Source organism: Heptranchias perlo, chromosome 23 (genome assembly GCF_035084215.1).
Source record: "Heptranchias perlo isolate sHepPer1 chromosome 23, sHepPer1.hap1, whole genome shotgun sequence".
Lineage (NCBI taxonomy): Eukaryota > Metazoa > Chordata > Chondrichthyes > Hexanchiformes > Hexanchidae > Heptranchias > Heptranchias perlo.
The window spans coordinates 38564332-38592287 of NC_090347.1; the positions used below are offsets into that span (position 1 = coordinate 38564332).

Below are 27956 nucleotides of genomic sequence, written 5' to 3' on the forward strand. Positions count from 1 at the left end.
CCACATGGAGTAGTTGAGGTGAATGGCGTAGAAACCTTTAAGGGGAAGCTAGATAAGTAGATGAGTGAGGAAGAAATACAGGAATGTTGATAGAGTGAGATGAAGTAGGGCGGGAGGAGGCTCATGTGGAGCATAAACACCGGCATAGACCAGTTGGGCCGAATGACCTGTTTCTGTGCTGTAAATTCTATGTAACTCTATGTTACACCACACTGAACAGGAAGTCGTTGCCGGTGTGTTCTTGTTTAAAAGCACCAGGTGACTTTTGACATTACCTCCCGATCTATTTTAGGTTCACACGTATTCTGCCCAGTGATGGATCAGCAACAGCTCCAAAGGGGTCCTGTTATTTCTCACCCACAGCTCATGACATGGTCTTAAGTGGGCAGTACAAGTTGTGGCTCGGTGCTGAATCATTCCCATTGCACCAAGAGATGTCCTGGTTCTCGCAAAGACTGGGGTCAACTTGCAATCATTTACACAATTGGCTTTTAAAGATATGAAAGGGCCTGTTCAGTGATTAGATAACTAATATTTCAAAGAAACCATGCCATGACAACAGTAAAGTGCTCCTGGAGACACCATTTGGCATGGAATCTACACTGCATTAACCTATTTGGTTGAAAACGGGTGTTACTTTTCCTCAGATTTACAGCATGCTTTTTTCTTTGTCTTTAGAAGGTATTTTTCTTCCCTAACCTTCCTTGCACACCTGGTTGCCATGCAACCATCCACAACCAAGTTGGCCCTCAGGCCTCCCCCTAAAGTTGCACTGAAGGCAGGGGGATGGGCACCAGGACGTCAGGGGGATGGGCACCAGGATGTCAGGAGGATGGGCACCAGGATGTAGCATTAAAAAAGAGAAACAAGGTGCACAAAGGATTGGGAGAGACAGATAGCACTAGAGTAAAAAATAGTACAGTATTAAGTGGGATCAGACTAAGAGAGAATACAAGGTCTGAAATTGGTTTACAGTGCAAATGTGTAAACGCACGAAGCATGGTAAATAAGGTTGGTGAGCTGCAGGTGCAAATAGCCACATGGGAATATGATGTAATGGCAATAATGGCGACCTGGCTCAAAATAGGACAGGGTTGGGTACTAAATATTCCTGGATACAGGGTGTTCAGGAAAGATAGGGAGGGAAAAAAAGGAGGTGGGGGGGGGGGGGGCTGGTGGCAGTGTTGATTAAGGAGAATATTGCAGTGCTGGGGAGAGAGGATGCCCTTGAGGGGTCAAGGACAGAATCTATTTGGTTAGAATTAAAAAACAATAGATGCACCATTACACTACTGGGTGTATTCTATAGGCCACCAACTAGTGATAAGGATATAGAAGAGCAAATTTGCAGGGAAATTAGAGACCATAAGACCATAAGAGATAGGGGCAGGATTAGGCCATTTGGCCCTTCGAGCCTGCTCCGCCATTTAATGAGATCATGGCTGATCTGATTTTTACCTCAACTCCACTTTCCCGCCTTTTCTCCATATCCTTTGACTCCCTTGCTGATCAAAAATTTGTCTAACTCAGCCTTGAATGTATTCAATGACTCAGCCTCCACAGCTTTTTGGGGTAAAGAATTCCAAAGATTCACGATCCTCTGGGAGAAGAAATTCCTCCTCATTTTCATCTTAAACGGGCAACCCCTTATTCTGAGACCATGGCTCCTAGTTTTAGATTCCCCCATGAGGGGCAACATCCTCTCAGCATCTACCCTATCGAGTCCCCTCAGAATCTTATATGTTTCAATAAGATCTCCTCTCATTCTTCTAAACTCCAATGAGTATAGACCCAACCTGTTCAATCTTTCCTCATAAGACAATTCTTCCATACCCAGAATCAACTTATTGAACCTTCTCTGAACTGCCTCTAATGCAAGTATATTCTTCCTTAAATAAGGGCACCAGAACTGTACGCAGTATTCCAGATGTGGTCTCACCAGCACCCTGTACAGTTGTAGCATGAATTCCCTGCTTTTATACTCCTTCCCCCAGAAATAAAGGCCAATATTCCGTTTGCCTTTCTGATTACCTGCTGCACCTGTATGTTGACTCTTTGTGTTTTATGTACAAGGACACCCAGATCCCTCTGTACCGCAGCATTTTGCAGTAGTTCTCCATTCAAATAATATTTTGCTTTTTTACTTTTTCTCCCAAAGTGGATGACTTCACATTTTCCCACATTATACCATCTGCCAGATTTTTGCCCATTCGCTCAACCTGTCAATATCCCTTTGCAAACACTTTGTGTCCTCATCGCAACTTGCTTTTCCACCTATTTCTGTATCATCAGCAAATTTGGCCACAATACACTCTGATCCTTCATCCAAGTCACTGATATATATTGTAAATAGTTGAGGCCCCAGCACTGACCCCTGCGGCACTCCACTTGTTACAGATTGCCATTTTGAAAATGATGTGCAAGAACTATAGAGTAGTGATAATGGGGGACTTCAATTATCCTAATAAGAGAGAGTATGAGCGTATGAGACTGGGATAGTAATAGTGTAAAGGGCAAAGAGGGGGAGGAATTTCTGAAGTGAGTTCAGGAAAATTTTCTTGATCAGTATATTTCTGGTCCAACGAGGAAGGAGGCATTGCTGGATCTAGTTCTGGGGAATCAAGTGGGTCAAGTGGAGCAAGTATCAGTAGGGGAACATTTAGGGAACAGCGATCATAGTAAGGTTTAGATTAGTTATGGAAAAGGACAAGGAGCAATCTAGAGTAAAAATATTTAATTGGAGGAGGGCCAATTTCAGTGGGTTGAGAACCGATCTGGCCTGGGTAAATTGGAATCAAAGATTGGCAGGCAAAACTGGTACATTCCTACAATGGGCAAAGGTAGGGCAACCAAAGCCAGAGCTCCCTGGATGAGGAAAGAGACAGAGAGTAAGATGATGCAGAAAAAGGGGATGTATGACAGATGTTAGGTTGATAATACAAGTGAGAACCAGGGAAGAAGTGAAAAAGGAAATAAGAGGGGTAAAGAGAGAGTATGAGAATAGACTAGTGGCTAACATAAAAGAGAATCCAAAAGTCTTCTATAGGCATGTAAACAGTAAATGGGTAGTAAGAGGATGGATGGGACCGATTAGGGACCAAAAAGGAGATCTACGCGTGGAGGCAGAGGGCATGGCTGAGGTACCAAATGAGTACTTTGCATCTGCCTTTACTAAAGAAGAAGATGCTGCCAAGTCACAGTAAAAGAGGAGGTAGTTGAGATACTGGATGGGCTAAAAATTGATAGAGGAGGTACTAGAAAGGCTAACTGTAATTAAAGTAGGTAAGTCACCCGGTCCGGATGGGATGCATCCTAGGTTATTGTGGGAAGTAAGGGTGGAAATTGCGGAGGTACTGGTCATAATCTTCCAAACCTCCTTAGATATAGGGGTGGTGGCAGAGGACTGGAGAATTGCAAATATTACACCCTTGTTCAAAAGGGTGTAAGGATAAACCCCAGCAACTCCAGGCCAGTCAGTTTAACCTCGGTGGTGGGGAAACTTTTAGAAATGATAATCCGGGACAAAATTAATAGTCGCTTGGACAAATATGTATTGGGCCTGATATTACCAGGGCGGCGGGTTTGTGGCGGGGGGGGGGACGATTGGGCGCATGGGTAACGTGCCCGGTGAAATCAGTCTGCCCCGCGCGCAATCGCAGGCTAACTGGATCCACTTACCTAACCCTAACCCTAAAGGCAAATCATGTTTAACGAACTTGATAGAGTTTTTTTGATAAGGTTACAGAGAGGATTGATGAGGGCAATGCGGTTGATGTTGTGTATATGGACTTTCAAAAGGCGTTTGATAGAGTGCCGCATAATAACTTGTCAGCAAAATTGAAGGCCATGGAATAAAAGGGGCAGTGGCAGCATGGATACGAAATTGGCTAAGTGACAGGAAACGGAGAGTAATGGTGAACGGACTGGAGGAAGGTGTACACTGGTGTTCCTCAGGGGTCGGTGCTGGGACCACTGCTTTTTTTGATATATATTAACGACTTAGACTTGGGTGTACAGGGCACAATTTCAAAATTTGCAGATGACACAAAACTTGGAAGTGTAGTAATCAGTGAGGAGGATAGTAATAGATTTCAAGAGGACAGAGACAGGCTGGTGGAATGGGTGGACACATGGCAGATGAAATTGAACACAGAGAAGTGCAAAGTGATACAGTCTGACAGGAAGAAAGAGGAGAGACAATATAAACTAAATGGTACAATTCTAAAGTGGGTGCAGGAACAGAAATACCTAGGGGTATATGTGCACAAATCTTTGAAGATGACAGGACAGGTTAAGAAAGCAATTAAAAAAGCATATAGGATCCTGAGCTTTATAAATAGAGGCATAGAGTACAAAAGCATGGAAGTTACGTTGAACCTTTATAAAACACTGGTTCGGTCACAACTAGAGTATTGGGCCTGATATTACCAGGGCGGCGGGTTCGCGGTGGGGGGGCGATTGGGCGCGTGGGTAACGCACCCGGTGAAATCAGTCTGCCCCGCGCGCAATCGCAGGCTAACTGGATCCATTTACCTCTTGTTCCGGGTTCCCCGCTGCTGAGCTGCGCGGCGGACGGACTGCGCATGCACAGTAAGGTCTGTCAGCTGGAGGAGCTCTATTTAAAGGGGCAGTCCTCCACTGACTGATGCTGCAAGAAATAGGAAAAATTACAGCATGGAGCAGCCCAGGGGGAAGGCTGCTCCCAGGTTTAATGATGCCTCACTCCAGGTCTTACTGGATGGGGTGAGGAGGAGAGGGAGGACAGAGATCTCCCCCCCCCCCGGTGGGTGGGAGGAAGTGGCCTGCCTCTGCCACCAGGAAGGCCTGGCTCGAGGTGGCAGAGGAGGTCACCTGCACCACCAACATATCACGCACCTGCATACAGTGCAGGAGGCGCTGCAATGACCTAAGTAGGTCAGCCAAAGTGAGTACACTTACTCATTCCCCTACACTCCGTCTGCCACATCACCGCCCCCACCCCACATCTCCTTCTGCACTGCCAACACTACTCCATCACATCACCCCTCACACCCACTCAAAGCTCATCCTCATCTTACCTGCACTTACTCACCTCGCCAGTACTCATCCCGCCACTACCACTCAACCCAATCCTCATACAATCTCATGGCTCTATCTCATACTCACCCTCTCATGCATCTCTTTCACAGTCAGCCTCACTCAACCTGCCACTACCTGTGCTGCAGCCACAGGGCATGCATCACATATGTGCAGTAGGCAGCGTAAGGCAAACGTGTTGTGAGCATGAAGGGGATGCACAAGGGTGTTTGAGGGTTTGTCATGGTTTTTACTTCTATTTAATTTCTGAGCAACTCACATTACATATTATATTGGCACCACTACTGCCACGTCTTTGCGAATCTTGTCTGGTTTATGCAATAATGCCCTTTCCTGAGGATCACAATGAAGACCCACAACTGATGCCACCCATTGTGTCACTGCAGAGTGGGTGTAGGTGTATTTGCAGGGCTCTTTTGTGCAGACGACTGAGAGACGTCGGCGATGTCCCCGGTTGCACCCTGGAAGGATGCGGAGGAGAAGTTGTTGAGGGCAGTGGTGACTTTGACAGCGACAGGTAAGAAGATGGTGCTCGGGCCAGCCGGGAGCAGCTCGGCATGAAGGAGGCTGCAGATGTCCACGACTACATGTCGAGTGACTCTGAGCCTCCGTGTGCACTGCTGCTCAGAGAGGTCCAGGAAGCTGAGCCTCGGTCTGTAGACCCTGTGGCGAGGGTAGTGCCTTCTGCGACGCATCTCTCTCTGCGGTTGCCCTCCCTCCTGCTGTGCAGATGGATGTGTCACAGCACTGTGTTGTGGAGCTCCACGTGTCAGAGGTGGACGGCGTTGCCGGCGAGGCTGGTGAAGCTGGTGATGCTGTTCGCCCTCTGAGGAGGTCATGACTGCAGCCACGGCGGCCCCCATCCGGAAGATGTACATCTGAGGGGGTCCGCAAGGTAGGTACATGTCTCTGGACCCCGGGGTAAGTGTGCAAGTTGGTGAATTTGATTGTTAGGAGGAGGGTGGTGGAGGCCAAACTTTGTCCAAAGTGACAGAGTGGCCTCCTGCAATGAGTGAGGGTCTCCCCTCCCCTCCCCCAACCTGTCAAATGGACCTTTGCAGCTGCCACAGGCTGATGGCTGCAACACGTCCATTTGAACTGGGAGTGTTTCCCCCAGTATGGGAAACAGTCCCAGTTGTTTGTAAACTCCCAACCCTCCTAAAATATCATGTTAATCAGGTCTGTAAACGACCTGAAATACCAAAATAAATACCTTAAGTGGCACCCTGCCAACTTTAATTGCCGCGGGAGTCCCACATGCGGGGGCTGCGTGCGCACGTCAGCACATCTGTGGGAAACCCGGAAGTGGGTGGGTTGGAGCCGATTTTCGGAGCCCCCCCCCGCCAGGAACGCACCCGATCGCGGGTGCTAAAATAGAGCCCATTGTGTCCAATTCTGGGCACTGCACTTTAGGAAGGATGTGAAGGCCTTAGAGAGGGTGCAGAAAAAATTTACTAGAATGGTTCCAGGGATGAGGGACTTCAGTTACGTGGATAGACTGGAGAAGCTGGGGTTGTTCTCCTTACAGCAGAGAAGGTTGAGATGAGATTTGATAGAAGTGTTAAAAATCATGAAGGGTTTAGATAAAGTAAATAAAGAGAAACTGTTCCCATTGGCGGAAGGTTGGAGAAGCAAAGGACACAGATTTAAGGTGATTGGAAAAAGAACCAAAGGTGACGTGCGGAAAAACGTTTTTACGCAGCAAGTAGTTATGATCTGGAATGCACTGCCTGAAAGGGTGGTGGAAGCAGATTCAATCATGGTTTCAAAAAGGAATTGGTAAATAATTGAAGGGAAAAAATTTGCAGGGCTACGGGGAAAGAGCGGGGGAATGGGGCTAACTGGATTGCTCTTACAAAGAGCTGGCATGGGCTCGATGGGGATGGGCCGAATGGCCTCTTTTGTGCTGGAACCATTCTATGATTCTATGAAGGAAATGTCTGTGAATGGTCCAGGAATGCCTTTCCCTGTCATTTTCTCTTCCTTTTGCTGGCTTTGGGCCTCCTTTCCGCCTCTTGCTTCACCACAAAGATTCAGGAGGAAAGTGGAAACTCATTGTATGGGAGATTATGGGTGTGAACCTGTGGCCTATTAGTTGATGAATTCATTGCCCAGTTTGGAACATATCTATACAGACGAGGAAGGTTCCAGTGTTCTCTGGTGTGTCCTTAATTACTTGATCTTAGCCGGGTTGGTGATCTGGGCACTAAAACTGCCTTCAATCTAGGTTAGATGAGAAAAATCATTCAGGGTAAGTACTCCTGATTACTATCCCATGACTCCTGCTGTAAAGAGCATGTATGGACATCATTTGAGGACAGGATCAAGGTGAGCTCTGATGCTTCCCTTGGTTAATAGATGCCAAGGGGATAGCTCACCCATGAAGAATGTGCTTGGCTGTGGTACTGGGAGGTTATCAGCAAGAGTCAGCATCTTCAGGAGAAGACGGGGAAAAACTGGGGACAAAATTAAAACAGTCAATGTAAACAGAAAGAAAGAACTTGCATTTTTATAGCGCCTTTCTCATCCTCAGGATGTCCCAAAGCGCTTTACAGCTAAGGAAGTATTTTTGAAGTGCAGTCACTGTTGTAATGTAGAAAACGTGGCAGCCAATTTGTGCACAGCAAGGTCTAACAGAGAGCAATGAGATAACTGGCCAGATAATCTGCTTTAGTGATGCTGGTTGAGGACTGAATGTTGGCCAGGACACCGGGGAGAACTTCTTTGATCTTCTTGGTGCTGTGGGATTATTTACATCCACCTGAGAGAGCAGACAGGGCCTCAGTTTTACATCTCATCCGAAAGAGAGCACCTCCGACAGTGCAGCACTCCCTCAGTACTGTGCTGGGGTGTCAGCCTAGATTATGTGCTCAAGTCTCTGGAGTGGGGCTTGAACCCATGACTTTCTGACTCAGAGCTGAGCGTGCTACCACTGAGCCATGGCTGACAAAATCCAATCCATTAGGTGGCAGCAGAAAAAAGACCAGATGGCACTTCAGGAGGTAGCCTCTGCTCCAATAGATGATGGCACAAGAACAGTCCTCTACCCTATGAAAGGAATTCTCTGCTTCACCAGATGTTTCGGCGGGGGGGGCGGGGATGATGGGGGGCAAAGGGGAAGGGGGCAGTTAAGACAGTAGTCATCCACTCCAGTAGATAGCGACAGGTGGGATTATTTTGCTATATAACAGCATTCTAAATTATTGTGTGAAACTTAATGTTAATTTCTAAACCACAATATTCTTTAAAAAAAAGACATTTCTACAACTTCATTAGAACGGTCCAGTTGTCTCCAAATAACCCCATCCTGATCCAAATGTACCTTTGATCCCAGCACAGAGTTTCAATGCCTCAAATCACTTCCTATTTGCCCCCATTATATGAAATTTGTAAAATGTAGAATCTGGATCCAAGTATGAAATGTTCCCTAATTATTCATGTTTCACACCACACATGTGTTTCACAGCTGTGTTTCTCACTGGTGGTGTGCATGTGCCAATCAAGCTGCTGGAGGAGGGGAACCATAAAGAGCACTTTGAAAAGAAAGAAATACAAAAACACACGTGTGTCCTCGATGCGTCACTGAGCCACTTTGGTCAAGTAGGCCCCAAGTTCGAGCCTCGATCTGAGCTAAGTCGCCTGACCTCAGCGAGGGTGTGGGTAAGGGCGTTACAATTAACCACAGTGTTCCAGGGCTAAGGAGGGTAAAATCATCCAGGCCCAGGGGTTTTCCTTCCTTATCACTCTCTCCTGCTGGAAAATATGCCTGTGTAGTCTGCTGGGTGAGAATAGGATTGGACTTGGCCCTCCAGAGTCAAACAGTCTGTCAACCTCACAGTCCAGGCCTACATAGTCGGCTGTTGGAGCTGATAGACCCATAACACAGCATGAGCCAACACCTTAGGAGAGAAGGGAAGAGAATTAAAAGAAGGAAAACAGTATGGGGGGGGGGGGTAGAATTGGTCCATGCCAATAGCACGAAACAGGCTGATATCAAATCGGCAGCCCGATTTTCATTTTTTTTTGTTTAGTTATTTAATTGCTCCTTGTGTATTTAAATTAATTCGCTTAATATTTGAAACAAAACAAAGACTGAAGTGGTGCTCTTCCATTTTGGAAGGCTCAGGAGAAATGCTGTGGGAGCATGGGATAAATTCCAGTAGTGTGAAAATAATGACCAAATAAGAGTTGCTGCTGTTATTCCAAGCACGTTATGGAAAGCTTACCTAACCCTGAAGGCTAAGGTAGGTACTCTCGGGGGTATGGGGAGTCAGGGCTCGCCATGATATTTATCTAAGATACGAGAGCTGTATTAATCTGGAATAAGAAGGCTGAAACAGATCCAAAAATGTAACATAGAGGTCATCAGCACAAGTTATTGAAACAAAAAAAAAGATTAAAAACAAAGATGTGAATGTTAACTAGAATTAATTAGGTGTCAGCCTTGGCTCAGTGGTAGCACTCTCGCCTCTGAGTCAGAAGGTTGTGGATTCAAGTCCCACTCCAGAGACTTGGAGCACGTAATCCAGGCTGACACTCCAATGCAGTACTGAGGGAGTGCTGCATTGTTGGAGGAGGCATCTTTCGGATGAGACATTAAACCGAAGCCCTCTCTGGTGGATGTAACAGATCCTGTGACACTATTTCGAAGAAGAGCATGGGAGTTCTCCCTGGTGTTATGGCCAATATTTATCCCTGTGAGCAAATTGGCTGCCGCGTTTCCTACATTACAACAGTGACAACACTTCGAAAATTACTTAATTGGATGTAAAGCGCTTTGGGATGTCCTGAGGTCGTGAAAGATGCTATATAAATGCAAGTTCTTTCTTTAAAGGCACTGAATATGTTGGCACTTCCATGGGGACCGGTGATCCTCCTGAGCCTTGAAGTGACCAATCTTCACGAGTGGGCCTAGAGTGTCAGCGGGCATTTTGAGTGGGAAGGACAGGCTAGCCTGATGTTGTCCTGACCCGAAGGGCATACATGCGCACTTTCCAGCAGAAGTCACGGGATGGTGATCGACAGTAGGAACCCTATCGTATTTGTCTTCTTGTTGACCCAGGGGTGCTGAGGCCAACTCCTATCTTCCTTGAGTAAAAACATTTTCATACCTTCTGTCCTGAACTGATGAAGAATTTTAACATTTTAATGGAGTTAATAATTCACAATTGTTTTGAACATTTTTATTAACTCTATAGTGGAAGGAGGACTGCAGATGAAACGCAGATTCGCTATGTTTGGCGTATTGAATCAGAATGTTGGGTTTTTACCTCTGGGATCAGAGTTTCAATCCAATAATGACTAACAGGATGAAAGCCTGCTCTGTTTGCTGGTTTTAAAATTTAAAAATGCCAACATTTGGCAAGACATCTTATTCTTGGATTTCCTCTCCCCAAAAATTGTGCTCTTTGCCTCTTTTCCTGTTTAAACAGGGGTTAATGTTAATTACTCAGACTGGCAAAAGGTGGGAAGTGGTGTTCCACAAGGATTGGTGCTGGGACCAATGTTGTTCACAATTTACATAAACGATTTGGACTCGGGAATCAGAAGTACAATTTCAAAATTTGCTCACGACACCAAATTGAGGGATATAGTTAATACTGAGGAGGACTGCGACAAAATACAGGAAGACATAAATAAATTTGCAGAATGGCCATGTAATCGGCAAATGAATCAGGGGTACAAGAACAGAGATATCTGGAGGTATATGTGTTCAAATCATTGAAGGTGGCAGGGCAGGTTGAGAAAGCGGTTAAAAAAGCATAGGGGATCTTGGGCTTTATAAGTAGAGGCAAAAATATGGAAGTCATGATGAACCTTTACAAAACACTGGTTCGGCCACAACTGGAATATTATGTCTAGTTCTGAGCATCGCACTTCAGGAAAGATGTGAAGGCCTTAGAGAGGGTGCAGAAGAGAGTTACTAGAATGGTTCCAGGGATGAAGGACTTTAGTTATGTGGATAGACTGGAGAAGCTGGGGATGTTCTCCCTGGAACAGAGACAGTTGGGAGGAGATTTGATAGATGTATTCAAAATCATGACGGGTTGAGACAGAGTAAATAGAGAGAAACTGTTCCCATTGGCAGAAGGGTCAAGGACCAGAGGACATAGATTTAAGGTGATTGGCAAAAGAACCAAAGGTGACATGAGGAAAAACTTTTTTACACAGCGAGTGGTTAGGATCTGGAATGCACTGCCCGAGGGGGTGGTGGAGGCAGATTCAATCATGGTCATCAAAAGGGAATTGGATAAGTACTTGAAAGGAAAAAAATTGTAGGGCTACGGGGAAAGGGCGGGGGAGTGGGACTAGCTAAATTGCTCTTGCATAGAGCTGGTGCGGACTCGATGGGCCGAATGACCTCCTTCCATGCTGTAACCTTTCTATGATTCTACGATTCTATGATAATAAGAGTGTAAATGGAATAGAGGAGCTGAGGGATCTAGGGGTACAGATACACAAATCACTAAAAGTAGCGATGCAAGTTAATAAGGTCATAAAAAAGGCAAACCAAGCACTGGGTTTCATTTCCAGAGGGATAGAAATGAAAAGCAGAGAAGTTATGTTAAACTTGTAAAGAACTTTGAATGGACCACACTTGGAGTTCTGTGAACAGTTTTGGTCTCCACATTATAAAAGGGATGTAGAGGCACCAGAGAAGGTGCAAAAAAGATTTACTAGGATGATACCAGAACTGAGAGGTTATAACTATCAGGAAAGATTGAGCAGGCTGGGGCACTTTTCACTAGAAAAGAGAAGACTGAGAGGTGACCTGATGGAAGTCTTTAATATTATGAAAGGGTTTGATAGGGTAGACGTGGAAAAGATGTTTCCACTTGCGGGGGAGTCCAGAACTAGGGGTCATAAATATAAGACAGTCACTAATTATTCTAATAGGGAATTCAGGAGTGGTTAGAATGTGGGACTCGGATGCATTTAAGGGGAAGCTGGAAAAACACATGAGGGAGAAAGGAATAGACGGGTATGCTGAAAGGGTTAGATGAAGTAGGGAAGGAGAAGGCTCGTGTGGAGCATAAATACTGGCCCTGTTGGGCCGAATGGCCTGTGTCTGTGCTGTAATTCTATGTAATGTACAGGCTTGGGTAATGGTCATTCTTTTTGTTTTGCTATGTAGTCAATCAATCCAGCCAGGTTTATCGAAGAGACATACTCACATTGTAAAGTTTTCTTCGAGAAAGCACCTGTTTCGCAGTAGTCCTGCCCACAGCTGCACCCCGACAATGCCGAAAATAAAGAAGACAAAGAAACAGAGGAGCAGTACGTTGCCTAACATAGGCAAAGTGTCCAGCAGCAGGGTCACCAGTATCCGCATACCTGTGGGACAAGAGCAGAAAAGAAACAACCATTTCTTGCCGTTCCTGCTACAGGGTATAGTGAGTCTAGTAAACCGACAGCAACTGTCAACCACCCGTCAGCCTATTAACGCTCAGCAAGACAAATTGTTCAGTTTATCAGTGCATTAATCATCTGTCAGATTCATCAACCATCTATTAATATCAATATGTTTCCAAATGGATTAACATACTGCTCTCTCGCTGCATTGGCTAATCAGTATAACTATCCAGCTTTCCTTTGTAAATCACACATCAGTTATCCATTAATATCATCGCATCTATCTAACTGCATGCATCAATCATCTGTCAATTAAGCATTACTCTACCATCTTTTAATAATATCTCTATCAATAAATATCATTTCATATTTGTAACACTATCAATCAATACTTCTTAATCTTTCTACCAATTCATTGATGTATTTTAATCAGTATTCCCAACTTTGTTGCATTCTATAACACCATCTATTTTTTCAGATATCAAAGCCCTTTTTTGTTACTATAATATCTGCAGGTTTAGACGTTCTATAGATTTGTAATATCAAACGTTAGAACGAAGGATTAGAGAAATGCAAAGACTAATCGAACGTGTCGTAAACCAGGAAAGGAGGATAGTGCAGAGGAGAGAAGCAGAATACGTTTAATGCCACTGAGCCATCCCCTGTGACAGATACAGCTTGTTGCTTTTTAACCACATTTATGTTTTTGTCAAGTGTGCGTTTGAGGTGAAAACCCCACATTGCACACATGCACACAAATGCTCTGGGTTTTAAGTTTTAACTTCAAGGTTCAGATATGCACCAAAACGCTTCGCAATTGAGGCATTGTATTACTTTGCCCCTTATGATCCTCATTTTTTAAGGCCTCGGAGAGGGTGCAGAGGAGATTTACTATAATGATACCAGGGATGAGGGACTTCAGTTACATGGAGAGACGACAGAAGCTGGGATTGCTCTCCTTACAGCAGAGAAGGTTAAGGGGAGATTTAATGGGGTGTTCAAAATCATGAAGGGTTTTGATAGAGTAAATAAGGAGAAGCTGTTGCCACTGGCAGCAAGTTGTCATTATCTGGAATGCACTGCCTGAAAGGGTGGTGGAAGCAGATTCAAAAGTAACTTTCAAAAGGGAATTGGATAAATAATGGAAAAGGAAAGATTTGCAGGGCTATGGGAAAAGAGCAGGGGGCGTGGGACTAATTGATCAAAGACCCGGCACAGGCAAAATGGGCCAAATGGCCTCCTTCTGTGCTGTAAGATTCTATGATTCTATTATTCTTTACCTGCCCCTCTTGAAAGTGAGTCTTTGTGCTGAGGTACGGTTCTATGGGGACCAGTAGTCCTCTGGCCTACCTTCATGGTCGAACAGCCTGTTCAAACATCAAGAGAAATAGCTTGGTGGAGGTACCTCAGGGCGGCTAGTGGCCATGAAACCTCACCCAACAAGAGTCAGCGCCTTTAAGAGGGGAGGACAGAAAATTGGAGGGTTACGAGGAAGAGACACTGAATGGCCAATGTCTAGTGTGCTGTGATTGACTTTGAACACTTCTCTCATCAGCTTCCAAAGAAAACTTTATTCAGTATCAGGACTCCAGCTTTTGCCAGAAGTGGCCGAGCATAAATCTTTATTCAATGTCCATGCACTGTCAATGTGCTTTTGACATTGTTGGGTTAAAAAATATAAATTGGTGGGTCAAAAGATATAAATAGATAGAAAAATGTCACAGAATGAATGGTCTATAAATATTAAACATCTGAAAAATTTGCATGAAATCATTGCTGATAGAAAATCTCCATATTACAAAGGCTAGAAAAAGTACTCAATACCCAAAGGGTCTATTTTGATACAGTGTACGAATAATAAAATTCAGAGTGTTGGGGCATTTTACAATGTAACGCTGGAGCCTTGGCTTCAGTGTATCACACAAATAGACCCCCCTCAAAAAAGAATTAAACCACAACAAAGCAGCCTTTCCCTTAGTAATAACATGTTTTAGGTTCCCCTGATGGATCAATGGTCTGGAACTTGCTGGAAAAATAACGGCGTGTTAATGGCAAGCGACGTTATTAATGCGCAAGTCGGCCAGCAAGTTCAGGGGATTAAGAGATACGCCGTGAGTTGCGAATCACCAGAACTTGCTGGTCGATTTACGCCACTCCACCGTTTGCTTCACACAAACGGCATCTCACCCTGAGCCTCCCCGTTATTTTTAAGAACTTGCTGGATTTGCACATTAGTTGCCCATTAAACTCGCCACAGAAAGTTAGGGCTCATAATTAATAGTGCAAGTACCCTTTTAACGATGTGGCAATTGTTAATGCTATGCCAATCAATCTCCCTGGCACAAAAAGGGAACAGTTTAAACTGGTGAGCCTCATTCCTGCAAGTAGTAAATTCTTCTCTGAGATTTTAAAAATGTCAAATATTTTATTAAAAAAATTTTTTTTTCTTACTTTTCCTTTCTGGCTCTTTGTTTTCTCTCTCTCTTGATCCAATCTTTCTTTCCCTCCCTTTATTTCTCTTTCTGTACCTGATTTGACTCTAATTCACCCTCCTTCTCAGTCGTTCCTCTTTCTTTCTCAATCCTTGAACCTCATTGATTAAGGAGATACTCGGTTGGTCCCACCGTACACTGAGGTCCCAGATGACCCGTTGCCCTCGCCTCGCCGCGCCTCAGCTCGCACTTCCAGCAAGTTACGGCGCAAATTATATTTGAGCTGAAGGGTGCAGGGATGCCTTGCTCCAGCAAGATCGGGCCCATTGAGTTGATCCGGTGATGGGCCGTGCCATACGAAACAAAGGTTCAATCCCTGTCTGTGCTGAGTTAGCTGATATCAGCCAAGGGTTCTATGATTGGCTTCAGCACCTCTGGGCTAAGGAGGTGAAAGATCAACCAGCGTTACTGCTCCTGCGCACTATCCAGTGACTCTTCCTGGAAAGGACTCATGTGAGGATTTCGCATGAGGACGGGATCAGGATTGGCTGTGACGTCCCTGCTGACCCTTGATGTTCAGGCTCACACGTGGCCACTTGAGGGAGTATTAGAGGCCAATCTGGGACCGTGTATCTGTACCCCATCAAGAATCAGTGCCCTCAGGAGAAGTGGGGAGAAAAGGAAAACACAAGGGGCCCAAAATTCTGATGAAGCCATTGCATCCTCGGAAAGAAGACAGAGCGAAACCTCAGGTAGTGGCAATGACCTTGCTCAAAAGTGTGAGAGGTTTGCAGCCAGTGCCCCTCAGATGCCCGCTCATGTTGGCGTCAGGATACAGGACCCGTGCAGCTGCAGTGGCGGTGTAGCCTACTGGAGTCCTCGCGGGACTCAGAATCCCTGAGGCCAGAGCCACACCGAGCACAGGGCTAGGGACGATGAGAATAAGAAGCACTTAAGTGCAGACTTAAGTGGTATTAGGTGTCGTATTCTGAAATTAGCCTGTTCTTTGTTTTTGTGTGTTGAGACGATGTTTGAAGGCCAATTTGCAATGGAAGACACAGCTCCTTCAATGCCTTTATACTGAACCACTGCCTCCTTAAGCAAACCTCCTCTGAGACCTCTATGAGGGATCGGTATGGTCTGTAGACTCTGATGGAAGGTACCTCCCAGATGTTCTTCCCTCCTTGGGTGTGGCTTTATCCTATGTGCCTTTCTCATTTCCTCTTCCTCCTGCTCCTGTTCTGCCTCCGTTATAAGGACAGATACGGGAATGGCCATGGCGAGCCCCATGGTGAGGGCTCAGTGACAGAAGATGGGAAGTAAAAGATGTCTCTGCCTGAAACTGCTGAAAGGCAGCTTGCAGAATCCGCTCTTAGCGACGCGGCAGAGAAAAAAATCTTTCAACTCGCCTCAGTCGAAGCTAATGTTTCAGACAAAGTTTGCGGACATTCAAAGCCTGTGAACTGAACCACTTCCTGGTTTGACAAGTCATGCAGGTAACTTACCCTCTTTTTTACGGGGTTAAGTTAGGTCAGGTGTAAGAGGCAGAGTTTCTGGGACAGCAGTTTTTTGCTCTTATTTACATACACAGACCATAATGGGGCAGGCTCATCCTGAGCCAACAGCCAGCTCCACCAGAATTGAGGGTGTATTTTAGATAGGGTGTAATTCTGGCGTATCTGTCACACCCTAAATTCCAGTCCCTCCTGTACGCCACCTTCGCAACGAAAAAATGGTCAGAATATCGGGTCCAAACTGTTCCCACAACAATGAAAAATGCACTTCAACGATTCCGACGAGATAAAATCACTGAAAATATCTAGATCCAATTGACATTTGTGTTTGTCTCCGGCTTTCATTTAATCCAATCCAAAAATACTTCATAGAAAGAGGATTATTGACGGCTAGAGATAAAATCACTCCCGACAACTGTTAATATTTATGAAAATGATGGATGCAATTATTACTTGTACTATCACATCTCCTTATGTCTCAATTCAGACAAAATTATATTTCAGAGATATGAGCTATGGCTAGCTGATTCGAAAATTAATTTACCTAATTATAGCAACAATTAAATGGCGTAGGCTTGTTTTTATCATCTATCAGATTGTCATTAAACTGGAAAAGATGATAATTTCTGGCCTTGGAAAAGCTGGTACAACAGCACATCCACCGATGAAATAATTGTTATTAATGACATTGCCCAAATGACTGGCTTTTAATCTGACACTTTGAAGTACAGCTGTGGCTGGGCCATTCATCTTCAAGAGACGCCTGATTGGTAATGAAGTTGTGGAGTTTGTGCTGTTTACTGAAAGTAATTGGAGAGAACGATTGTTGAGGATGGGGCAAAATGGTCAAATGCATTGGGTCTAGTGTGAGGACCACTCTACAGGAGAGAGCAAGGGAAAAACAAAGAAGAGCAAACAACAGCAACATCAACTTTCATTTATATAGCGCCTTTAACATCCCAAGAAGCTTCACAGGAGCGTAATCAGACAAAATTTGACACCAAGCCACATAAGGAGATATTAGGACAGGTGACCAAAAGCTTGGTCAAAGAGGTAGGTTTTAAAGAGTGACCTAAAAGAGGAGAGAGATGTGGAAAGGCAGAGGGGTTTGGGGAGGGAATTCCAGAGCTTAGGCCTAGGCAGCTGAAGGCACGGCCGCCAATGGCACAAAAAGAAGGAAAGGATAATATAAGATTATTTCCATCAGTCGATGGATTAGTAACCAGGTGGAAGGGGAGGTGGGAGAGGGGGGTCTCCAGATAGGGTTAGAAACATAGGGGGCAAAATTCATTTTTGATGAGAGCCCAAAATAGGTGGAAGCAGATCAGCCGCCTGTTATACATCCCACCTGATTTTCCTTTCCAGTGAAGGGGTGCATGACGGGCGGCCGATCCACTACTGACAGTTTTACATCTCTACCAAAGTTGAATTTTACTCCATAGAATGGAAGAAAAAACTTGCATTTTTATAGTGCCTTTCACATCATCAGGGCATCCCAAAGCACTTTACAGCCAATGAAATACTGAAATACTTTCAAAGTGTAGTCACTGTTGTAATGTAGGCAAATGCAGCAGCCAATTTGCACACAGCAAGATCCCACAAATAGCAATGAGACCAGTTGATCTGTTTGTTTTGGTGATGTTGGTTGAGGGCTGAATGTTAGCCTGGACACCAAGAGAACATCCTGCTTCTTCTTCGAACCGTGCAGTGGGATCTTTTGCTCCAAACTGAGCAGGTTTTCACATCTTGGGATAAAAACTGGCCCAGACTCGGCGCTGCGGAAGCAAGAGGCCCGAGGATCGCTAGAAATTAGTCCTCGGGCCTCATCTGAATAAGTGGTGTGAGCTGGCGGCTTCGGTCACGCCTCTGCAGTCAGCTTGCCCGACGGAAAACATCAATTTCGGCCCTCAGGTAAGTTCCGGGGACCGGGAGGGGGGGGTTGCGATCGCGGCACTCCGGCTTCTCGTGCTCATCGTTGCCGGCCGTGAAGCCATCGGGAACTAATTTCTCAAGGGGTCCTTTTACAGGCTTTAGGCCCCTAATCAACATATACAAGAGGCCTAATGCCTGTTTTATGTGTCTGCCAGGAATGCCTACAAAATGGGCCCCACACATTTAGCAGTGGGACCAACGCCTACGCAGATTCGGCACAGGCCGTCCCACGGTTAAGTTAGTGTGCTTTATGCCCGTCTTACTCCTGAAAAACGGGCACCTGCAGCTCTCCCTCAGTACTACACTAGAAGTGTCAGCCCAAATTTATCAGCGCAAGTCTCTGAGGTGGGGCTGGAGCCCAAAACTTGCTGCCTCAGAGGTGAGAGTGCTACCACTGAGCCAAAGCTGACGTTAATGGGGAAGTTGGAAGAAATATTTTCACACACAGTAGAATATGAAATCTATTACCAGAAGTGGCTATTGAAGCTGAGCCAATTTAGGAAGGAATTAGATAAACAGTTGTGGATGAAAAATGTTAAAGAGTGTCAGGAAATAAGATTAAAGCAAGTAGCTCTGCCATGGAGTCAGCACCAACACAGCCACGAAGGGCCGAATGGCCTCCTTCCATACCGAAATTTCTATAATCAATCCTGCATAGGATATGAATGAGAGACCTGATAAGTCGGACTGAGATTCGTTCACTTAAAATGTAACTTTATTTGTGGTGCGCAACCTTTATTCAATGTTTTAAAATAACTCAACAGTTTGTGAGTTATTTTAAAACACAAGCCCGTATGTTTAAACAACTGTCAGCACTGGATAGATTCTAGGTGACAGAGTCTCGGTTGCGAGCTGTAAACCAAATACATCCACCCAGTGCAATGTAAACACGGTTAAAAGTGGCAAGCTCTGTCTGTTACAGGGAACAGCCAACTGGCATCCATTTGTTCTTCTCTCCACGTTCTTATCTTCCTTTCACCTCTTTCTCTATTTCTCTAGTTCTCTGTCTCCCTAATTTCTTCACAGTCTGCATTCTGTTGGAGTTGCAAGTGTTTCCTTACACTTTTGGCACTGAAGAATTGTAGGGGGTTAAATTGGTTAACCCCCGAAACCGGGCGCGGGTATCGTGATCCACGATTAACCTGCGCCCGGTGCTTCCGTCGCAGGCAGGACGAGGCATTCGTCTAGCCTGAACGCTTACCTCAGCCAAGCGTTAAAAACCAGCATTGCCACGAGGATTCAAGAACATTTGCACTTTCCACCAGCAGGGGGAGCTCGAATCTCTTAAAGGCAAGCTGCATCTCCTAAAGGCAGTCGGCATCTCTTAAAGGTAGCCGGTACCTGTTACTTGCTAAAAAAAAGGGTACAGGTCTGCACGGAGTCTGAACGGAGATCAGACACCGCATACGTAAAACACAGATGCAGGTCCCGACCCTATGTTCACAAACTGTTGAGTTATTTTAAAACATTGAATAAAGGTTGCGCACCACTAAATCGCACATCCTCCAATCTGCATGCCAGATCTCACCAATCTGCCGATCTGAGTTTGTACCAGGCCTGTGAGAGAGCGAACATCAAGGTTCTCTGCTGATGCACTAGAGGCCTTGGTGCAAGATGTGGACAGAAGGAGGGACATCCTATATCCACAGGGGGTGGGAGGGGGGGGTACAAATGGCCCTCCAGACATATGTTCAAAAGGCAGAGGGAGGCAGCAGTGGATGAAGTCAATGCCAGGTGCACAGCACCACGAACATGGATGCAGTGGAGGAAGAAGTTCAATGCTTTGACACGAGTGGTCAAGGTGAGTGAGATCAACTGTCAAGTGGCGTCTCCTACCAACTGCACTACGCACTACACCCCCATCACCCACATACCAACAAACTCTTTCCATCAGTACACAACTCTTCCAACCAGATGCTTCCTCTCACCCTTGCACATTACCACTGTTGCAAGCAGTACACCCACAACTTACAGGCCACACACGCTGGCAGCTATTCAACCATGACAGGCACATCACCCAGACACATGTCCCACTTTCTTGCAGGAGAAGGTTACACATAACAGGAGGCAGCAAGTGATAGTGGCATTTAGCCCCTCGAGCCTGTTCCATCGTTCAATGAGATCATGGTTGATCTGTGACCTAACTCCATTTACCCGCCTTAGCCCCATATCCCTTAATACCCTTGGTTCACAGAAATCTATCAATCTCAGATTTAAAATTCACAATTGAGCTAGCATCAACTGCCGTTTGCAGAAGAGCGTTCCAAACCTCTCCCACCCTTTGCCTGTAGAAGTGTTTCCTCACCTCACTCCTGCACATCCTGGCTCTAAATGTCAGGCTATGATCCCTAGTCCTAGTATTCGACTATAGGAGACCTCCAGAAACAGTTACAAATGCATCAGCAGCCAAAAGCAATATAGGCTTAGTCGACCCAATCTCTCCTCATACGTCAGTCCTGCCATCCCAGGAATCAGTCTGGAATCCCAGGAATCAGTTTGGTCTCCTTATCTCCTCAGATAAGGAGACCAAAATTGCACACAATACTCCAGATGTGGTCTCACCAAGGCCCTGTACAACTGCAGTAAGACATCCCTGCTCCTGTACTCAAATCCTCTTGCAATGAAGGCCAACATACCATTCGCCTTCCTAACTGCTTGCTGCACCTGAATGCTCGCTTTCAGCGACTGGTGTACAAGGACACCCAGGTCTCGTTGCACCTCCCCTTTTCTCAATCTATCACCATTCAGATAATAATCCGTCTTTCTGTTTTTACAACCAAAGTGGATAACCTCACATTTATCCATGTTATACTGCATCTGCCATGTTCTTGCCCACTCACCCAACTTGTCTAAATCACATTGGAGCCTCTTTGCATCCTCCTCACAGCTCACATTCCACCCCAGCTTTGTGTCGTCTGCAAACTTGGAAATGTTACATTCCGTTCCCTCATCCAAATCATTGATATATATTGTGAATAGCTGGGGCCCAAGCACTGATCCCTGCGGAACCCCACTAGTCACTGACTGCCACCGTTTATTCCTACTCTCCGTTTATTCCTACTCTCTGTTTCCTGTCTGTCAACCAATTCTCAATCCATGCCAGTATATTCCCCCCAATCCCATGTGCTTTAATTTTGCACACTAACCTCTTGTGTGGGACCTTATCAAAAGCCTTCTGAAAATCCAAGTACATCACATCCACTGGTTCTCCCCTATCTATTCTACTAGTTACCTCCCCAAAAAAGAAATTCCCTTTTGAAAGTTACCATTGAATGTGCTTCCACCACCCGTTCAGGCAGTGCATTCCAGATAATAACAACTTGCGGCATAAAAAAAATTGTCCTCATCTCCCCTCTGGTTCTTTTGCCAATTGTCTTAAGTCTATGCCTCTGGTTACCGACCGCCTGCCAAAGGAAACAGTTTCTCCTTATTTACTCTATCAAAATTCTTCATGATTTTGAACACCTCTATTAAATCTCCTCTTAACCTTCTCTGCTCTAAGGAGAACAAACCCAGCTTCTCTAATCTCTCCAAATAACTGAAATGAGAGAAAGTTATAGGGACAGGGCTGTCCTGTCATCTGTGCTCATATTTAAAACCCTCTGTTAAAACTATAGGCCCAAGTGAGAGGAAAATAGGGGTAATTTTCGTTATGATCATGCACTCCAAAAAAAGTGGGAGATTGCAATTCTCAGGCTGGGCGAAGAGATCTCTACACCCCCAACGTGCTAAATACAAGAGGGTTGTTCGGCCCAGCTCTAATGGCCTCGGTTTTTGATCATAAATCTCACATTTCACCTCATGGCAAATGACCACTACAACCCAGTATACACCATAATTCAGTGTCGGTCACTTGAGAGAGTCGTGGCTGGTGAGAACTTCATTCCTTTCTCCAACCTGCTGTACCACAACAATATGGTTCCAGTCTCAGTTCAACAGAGCTAAAATGTTGCGTGCAAAATGCACCTGGAGTACCTACTTCACAATCAAACCAGGTCTCAGTTCGCCCTCATTTGATTCCTAGGGGAATGACTGAATTGAGACCGGCTTGGACTTTTATGGTTTGATCCCAGTCCATCAACCTCAAGCCTGAGTTGAAAGCACTAAATTTGCAGATTTAATAGTCCATTTTGCATTATACAGACAACTTCATTGATTTAGTCAAGACTGAAAGGGTTCAGCACGTTGGCCTAGTATTGTGCTCAGTCCTGTTGAGTACTCGACGCCAGTGGGTGAACAATGTGTGGGTGGGCGATGGGGAGAAATGAAATGAGACACTGGGTACAAAGCTCCCTATAAACAGTTTGCAGTCTGCTGTTTCTGGATCTCATATCAGGTTATGCATGTTTTTATTTTAAAATATTCCTTCAAAGAGAGTGCCACTAAATATATGACATAATGAGGTAGATCTTGACCTTGTGCGATAATGTAAAACGGGTGATAGCGAGTCATAGAGTCATAGAGTTATACAGCACGGATAGAGGCCCTTCGGCCCATCGTGTCCGCGCCGGCCATCAGCCCTGTCTACTCTAATCCCATATTCCAGCATTTGGTCCGTAGCCTTGTATGCTATGGCATTTCAAGTGCTCATCCAAATGCTTCTTGAATGTTGTGAGGGTTCCTGCCTCCACAACCCTTTCAGACAGTGAGTTCCAGACTCCAACCACCCTCTGGGTGAAAAAGTTCTTTCTAAAATCCCCTCTAAACCTCCCGCCTTTTACCTTGAATCTATGTCCCCTTGTTATAGAACCCTCAACGAAGGGAAAAAGCTCCTTAGTATCCATCCTATCTGTGCCCCTCATGGTTGGTGTTCAGAGATTATATTTTCAGGCCGGTGATACATCAACACAAGTTGCTCAGTTTCCATTAAATTTTATGGACAGTAAGTTGCAATTGTAACCGCAGGGCCTGGGTTCATTATTTATCAACTAAACAAAGATTTTCTGTGTATATTAGAAGATTAAGTGAGTGAAGTTTCATTACTGTTGTAACCATACACCCCAATAGCACCAATATTTTCACCAGTCTGACACTCATTCACTTTTGACACCGGCCATACTCCAGCCTGTCTGAGTGAGATCATTAATTAAAAACAATATTTGCTGTGGGCCCATTCCCAGTAAGTAATGGACTGATGCTGCCCAGACTGTTTAATGTGGGATCCTTACAAGCAGCAGGTAGAACAGATTTGCCTCCTGTCAGTGTGGGCTGTATCCAAACACAGGCATTAAAGGCTGAAATTACCAACATCCAGCCCACAGGAACCCACAGACACCTCCACAAGAACAGAAACTCACACAGTAATAGTCTAAAATAGAACAAGAGAAATAGATTGTGTGTCACAACAAACTATTGGGGCACAGAACTATGTGACGTGGATACAACATTAACAATCCTTAGTGTTCGATTGGAAGGATTTCCCCATTGTGCGGTGATATGTGAAATAAATCCTCAGTTAAAGCTGTGACGATTCACTGGATAAATATTGAGGTGGAAATGATATTGACGATTTCCAAACTGAACCTGAACCCGAAACTGACCATAACTACAAAATGACCCAGAACCCGAAACTCATGGAGACACTTGTACTACAAGGCAAACATATAATGATACAATCCCAAACTGACACTGAAACACAAATTGAACTAAATCCCCAAACTAACCCTTAATTAGACACTCAGCCATTTCCCCAAACTGAAGCAGAACCAGAGCAAGTCACAAACCTAAACTTAACCAGAACCCAACAATGACTCTGAACAAAACAAGCAACAACTCTCAATCTGATCCTCAAACCTAAACAACATGGAGCCCAACACTGGAAGACCCTAAACTCACATACAAACCTCAAATAAACCAAGAACTGTAAAATGACCCAGATACACAAACCCTACCTGAACCCAAAATAAACTGAACTGAACATGAACGCCCAAACCTCTGAACAACCTCAACCTGATCTTAAAGTTAAAAGTGCCCTGGAACCCTGAAGATATGCAGAACTCTCTATGAATAAGAGCCCTTCGCTGTTCTTAAAAACCTCTGATCCAAAGCATTTCAGAGACCAAGAACACTAAGCTGAGCTGAACCTTAAATTAGCTGACAATCCCACAGTGACTGAGAAACTTAAACTGACCTGGAACTCTAAACTGATCCAGAATCCTAAAAGGGACCAGATTACCTTAACTGGCCATCAACCAAGTACTGAGTCAGAACCTCAAATTGACCCAGAATCTTACATTGACCATAATTAAAAGTAACCCAGAATTCCAAACTCACATTAAGCCCCAAATTAATATGTAAATTGAAATGACTGGATACCCAAAACAACCCAAAGCCCAGTGACACAAAACCCTAAATCGACATAAAACCCTAAACCTGTACAGAAACATAAACTGACCCAGACCCTCATACTGACACTTTCTGTGGCCTAAATTGTTAAAGCTCCAATGGAACCCGAGTCAATCCAAGAGCTCCGGCCCTCTGGTTTCCCCTCTCAGAGCGGAAGAACGTTAAACTGTTCCAGAATCCTAAACCGACCTGGAACCCGGAACCAAAGCAAAACTGCAACCAACTCAGAATCACAAGCTGATCGAAACCCTAAACTGATCCACTATCCTAAACGGACTCAGAACGTTAAAATACGGCAAACCCGAAACACCAAGCAGACTTGCTGACTCCACTGGTTCACTTGTTAGTTCTGTAGTTTGTTTAAGGCTCTTCTGCTGTTTTTAGGTATGATGTAGTGTTAGGGATCATTGAGATCAGTCTGTGAGGATCAGTCTTTGCCGGGGTCTTGTGGAATATTTTGCAGTGCTGGGTGTTTTTGGATGCGTGGAGAATGTTTGTCCTGAGGGTCCTGAGTTAATTGGAGCTCTTATGGTCAGTTTGTGTGGAGTATGTTACAACCAGATACTGAGCCAGAAACTCAAAACACAGAATCTCAAATTGACCAAACAGAGTCGGCAGCCCGTTTTATATTTCTCCCGATTTATATTTCCATCAACTTCAATCAGGAGAGATGTAAAACGGGCCGCCAGCTCGCTATCACCCATTTTACACTATCGCACAAAGTCAAGACCTAGCCCAGTGAGCTTTGACTACCAGTCCAGTGCTTTCACTCATTCAGCAGGCTTTAGGACCCAGTAAAAGCCCTGCAATGCAAGGCCATCCATTGTTTCAGAAAAAGGGACAGCCTTTGCTTTCTTCCATTGCACCTCACAGCACGATCCATCACTTACAAAGGGAGGAAATCCCATTTTCCACACGTGGCTCTTTCTTGCAGTTACATTGGTTACCAAAAAAAGGGAATATTGGGGGGGCGGGGGGGGGGGGAAAGCTGTTTAAATACTTCTGAGGAGTAAACATACTTACTAGGAACCCGGTTAATGGCTCGTAGTGGTCTCAGGACCCTCACAGTGCGGACTGCTGATAGACTGACATTCTGTAGGTTCAGTGAATACTCTAGCATGCTGAAAAGCAAATAGAAAGCAATAATTATCCAGTGTGGATGGGTCCTGACAATAGACAAGATGATTGTTGTATGACGCCATTCATTTTTGCCCCCCCCCCCGCCATGCCCGACAGTTGTACAACAGGAACACGATTTAGGTTCACGCTGTCATTATCGCTTTTCAGATTCTGTGATATCACGTAGAGATAAAAAGAAAAGAAGGATGTCAAAGCCTTAGATAGGGTGCAGAGGTGATTTACCAGAATGGTACCAGGGATGCGGGAATCTGGAGAGACCAGAGAAACTGGGATATTTCTCCTTAGAACAGAGAAGGTTAGGGGGAGATTTAATAGAGGTGTTCAAAATCATGAAGGGTTTTGATAGAGTAAATAAGGAGCAACTTATGGCAGAGGACAGATTTAAGGTAATTGGCAAAAGAACCAGAAGCGAGTTGAGGAGCATTTTTTTTACGCAGTGAGTTGTAACGACCTGGAATGCACTGCCTGAAAGGGCGGTGAAAGTAGATTCACTAGTAACTTTCAAAAAGGGAATTGGGTAAATACTTGAAGGGGAATAATTTGCAGGGCTATGGGGAAAGAGCAGGGGAGTGGGACTAATTGGATAGCTCTTTCAAAGAGCCGGCACAGGCATGATGGGCCGAATAGCCTCGTTCTGTGCTGTGTCATTCTATAATTCTATGAAGTCCTGTGAATCTGAACTGAATCCGGAAAATTCACAATAGGTCCGTCAGCATCTGAAAGAGAAAGGCAAGGTTAATGTCCCAGGTTGGACCCTTCACCAGAACTGGCAATGGTCAGGCTCAAGAGTCCTTCTGTACAGCTTGGGTTGCCAACTCTGGTTGGGTGTATTCCTGGAGGTTTCATCAAATGACCTCCCGCCTTGACCCACCCCCTCGCCCCCCCACTCTGTTGGTCCGTCCTCCAGGCGTATTGCCTTCCCAGTCCAATTGGAAAGTGAACAGCCTCTTCGTTACCCGGCTGGATTAATCTTGACTGTTAGTCCAACAGCGTTTTTACCCCATTTTTGTAACTAATAAATGAAAGTGTTCAAAGAAAATGAAAAAATACATCATTTTGTTTAATGCCCCTATGATTTTTCTCCTGGGCTGCTCGCAATTGTCCTGGAGATTAATCTTCAATTCCTGGAGACTCCAGGACAATCCTGGAGAGTTGGCAGCCCTATCTATAGCACTGACCAAAGCAAAGAGGGGAGGAAATAGGCAGAGGCCGAGTTCTTATATGCAGAATACTTTCACAAAGAAGCAGCTGATGGGTTTAGTGGATTTAAACAGGAACTGACATGTTTGTAGCACTCGTCACATGAAAGAATGTCTCAGAGCACTTTACCAGTGGACACCAAGCAAGAACTTGCATTTATATAGCGTCTTTTCTGACCTCAGGATGTCCCAAAGCACTTTACAGCCAATAAAGTACTTTTGAGGTGCAGTCACTGTTGTAACATAGGAAATGTGGAAGTCAATTTGCAAACTGCAAAGTCCCACAAACAGCAATCTATTAATGACCAAATAATCTGTTTTTTATTGATGTTAGTTGAGGGATAAATATTAGCCTGCTCTTCTTCGAAATAGTACCATGGGATCTTTTACGTCCATCTGAGAAGGCAGGCATCTCATTCGATAGACGGCAGCTCCGACAGTGCAGCACTCCCTCAGTACTGCACTGGAGTGTCAGCCTAGATGACATGCTCAAACCTCTGGAGCGGGACTTGAACCCACAACCTTTTGACTCAGAGGCATGGGTGCTACCAACTAAGCCACGGCTGACTCCGCAGGGCGGGGGGTGGGGGGGGGGGTGGAATCAGAGGCCCAGTCAAACAGATGGGCTTTTAGGAGGGTTTTTTACAGGCAGAGGAGAGGGAGTGGTTTTGAAAGAAAATTCCACATGGCACAGGTGCAATGGTTGAAAGATCGGCTTCTGATGGAGCAAAAGAGTGAAGGACAAGCAGTATTCCACAGCGAGAGGAATTGTTGGTGCAGGCTGAAGGATATGGCTGGAGAAGGTCGCAGTAAGTTAAGTGTTTATTAGACGAGGCCATGGAGGGGCATAAATGAAGAGGAGGAGCTTGAAGTGGATTTGCTGCGGCACGCGGCTTGTCATGGACGGAGCTGATCGGCATGTGGGACCTAGTGCACAAGAGGACCCAAACTTGGTAGGGACGGGG

The 27956-nt window shown here is 45.1% G+C and overlaps 1 protein-coding gene across 1 annotated transcript in view; it reads right to left on the minus strand.

The window, feature by feature from the left end:
- The window catches only part of cacna1g (calcium channel, voltage-dependent, T type, alpha 1G subunit), a 369805-nt gene that overhangs the window by 289659 nt on the left and 52190 nt on the right, over window positions 1-27956 (minus strand). Inside the window, exons 4-5 of the mRNA XM_068004449.1 lie at window positions 25676-25773; window positions 12252-12411 (exon numbers count right to left, since the gene is read on the minus strand). Of these exons, the coding sequence (XP_067860550.1) occupies window positions 12252-12411; window positions 25676-25773 (258 nt within the window). The remainder of the gene's footprint in view (window positions 1-12251; window positions 12412-25675; window positions 25774-27956) is intronic.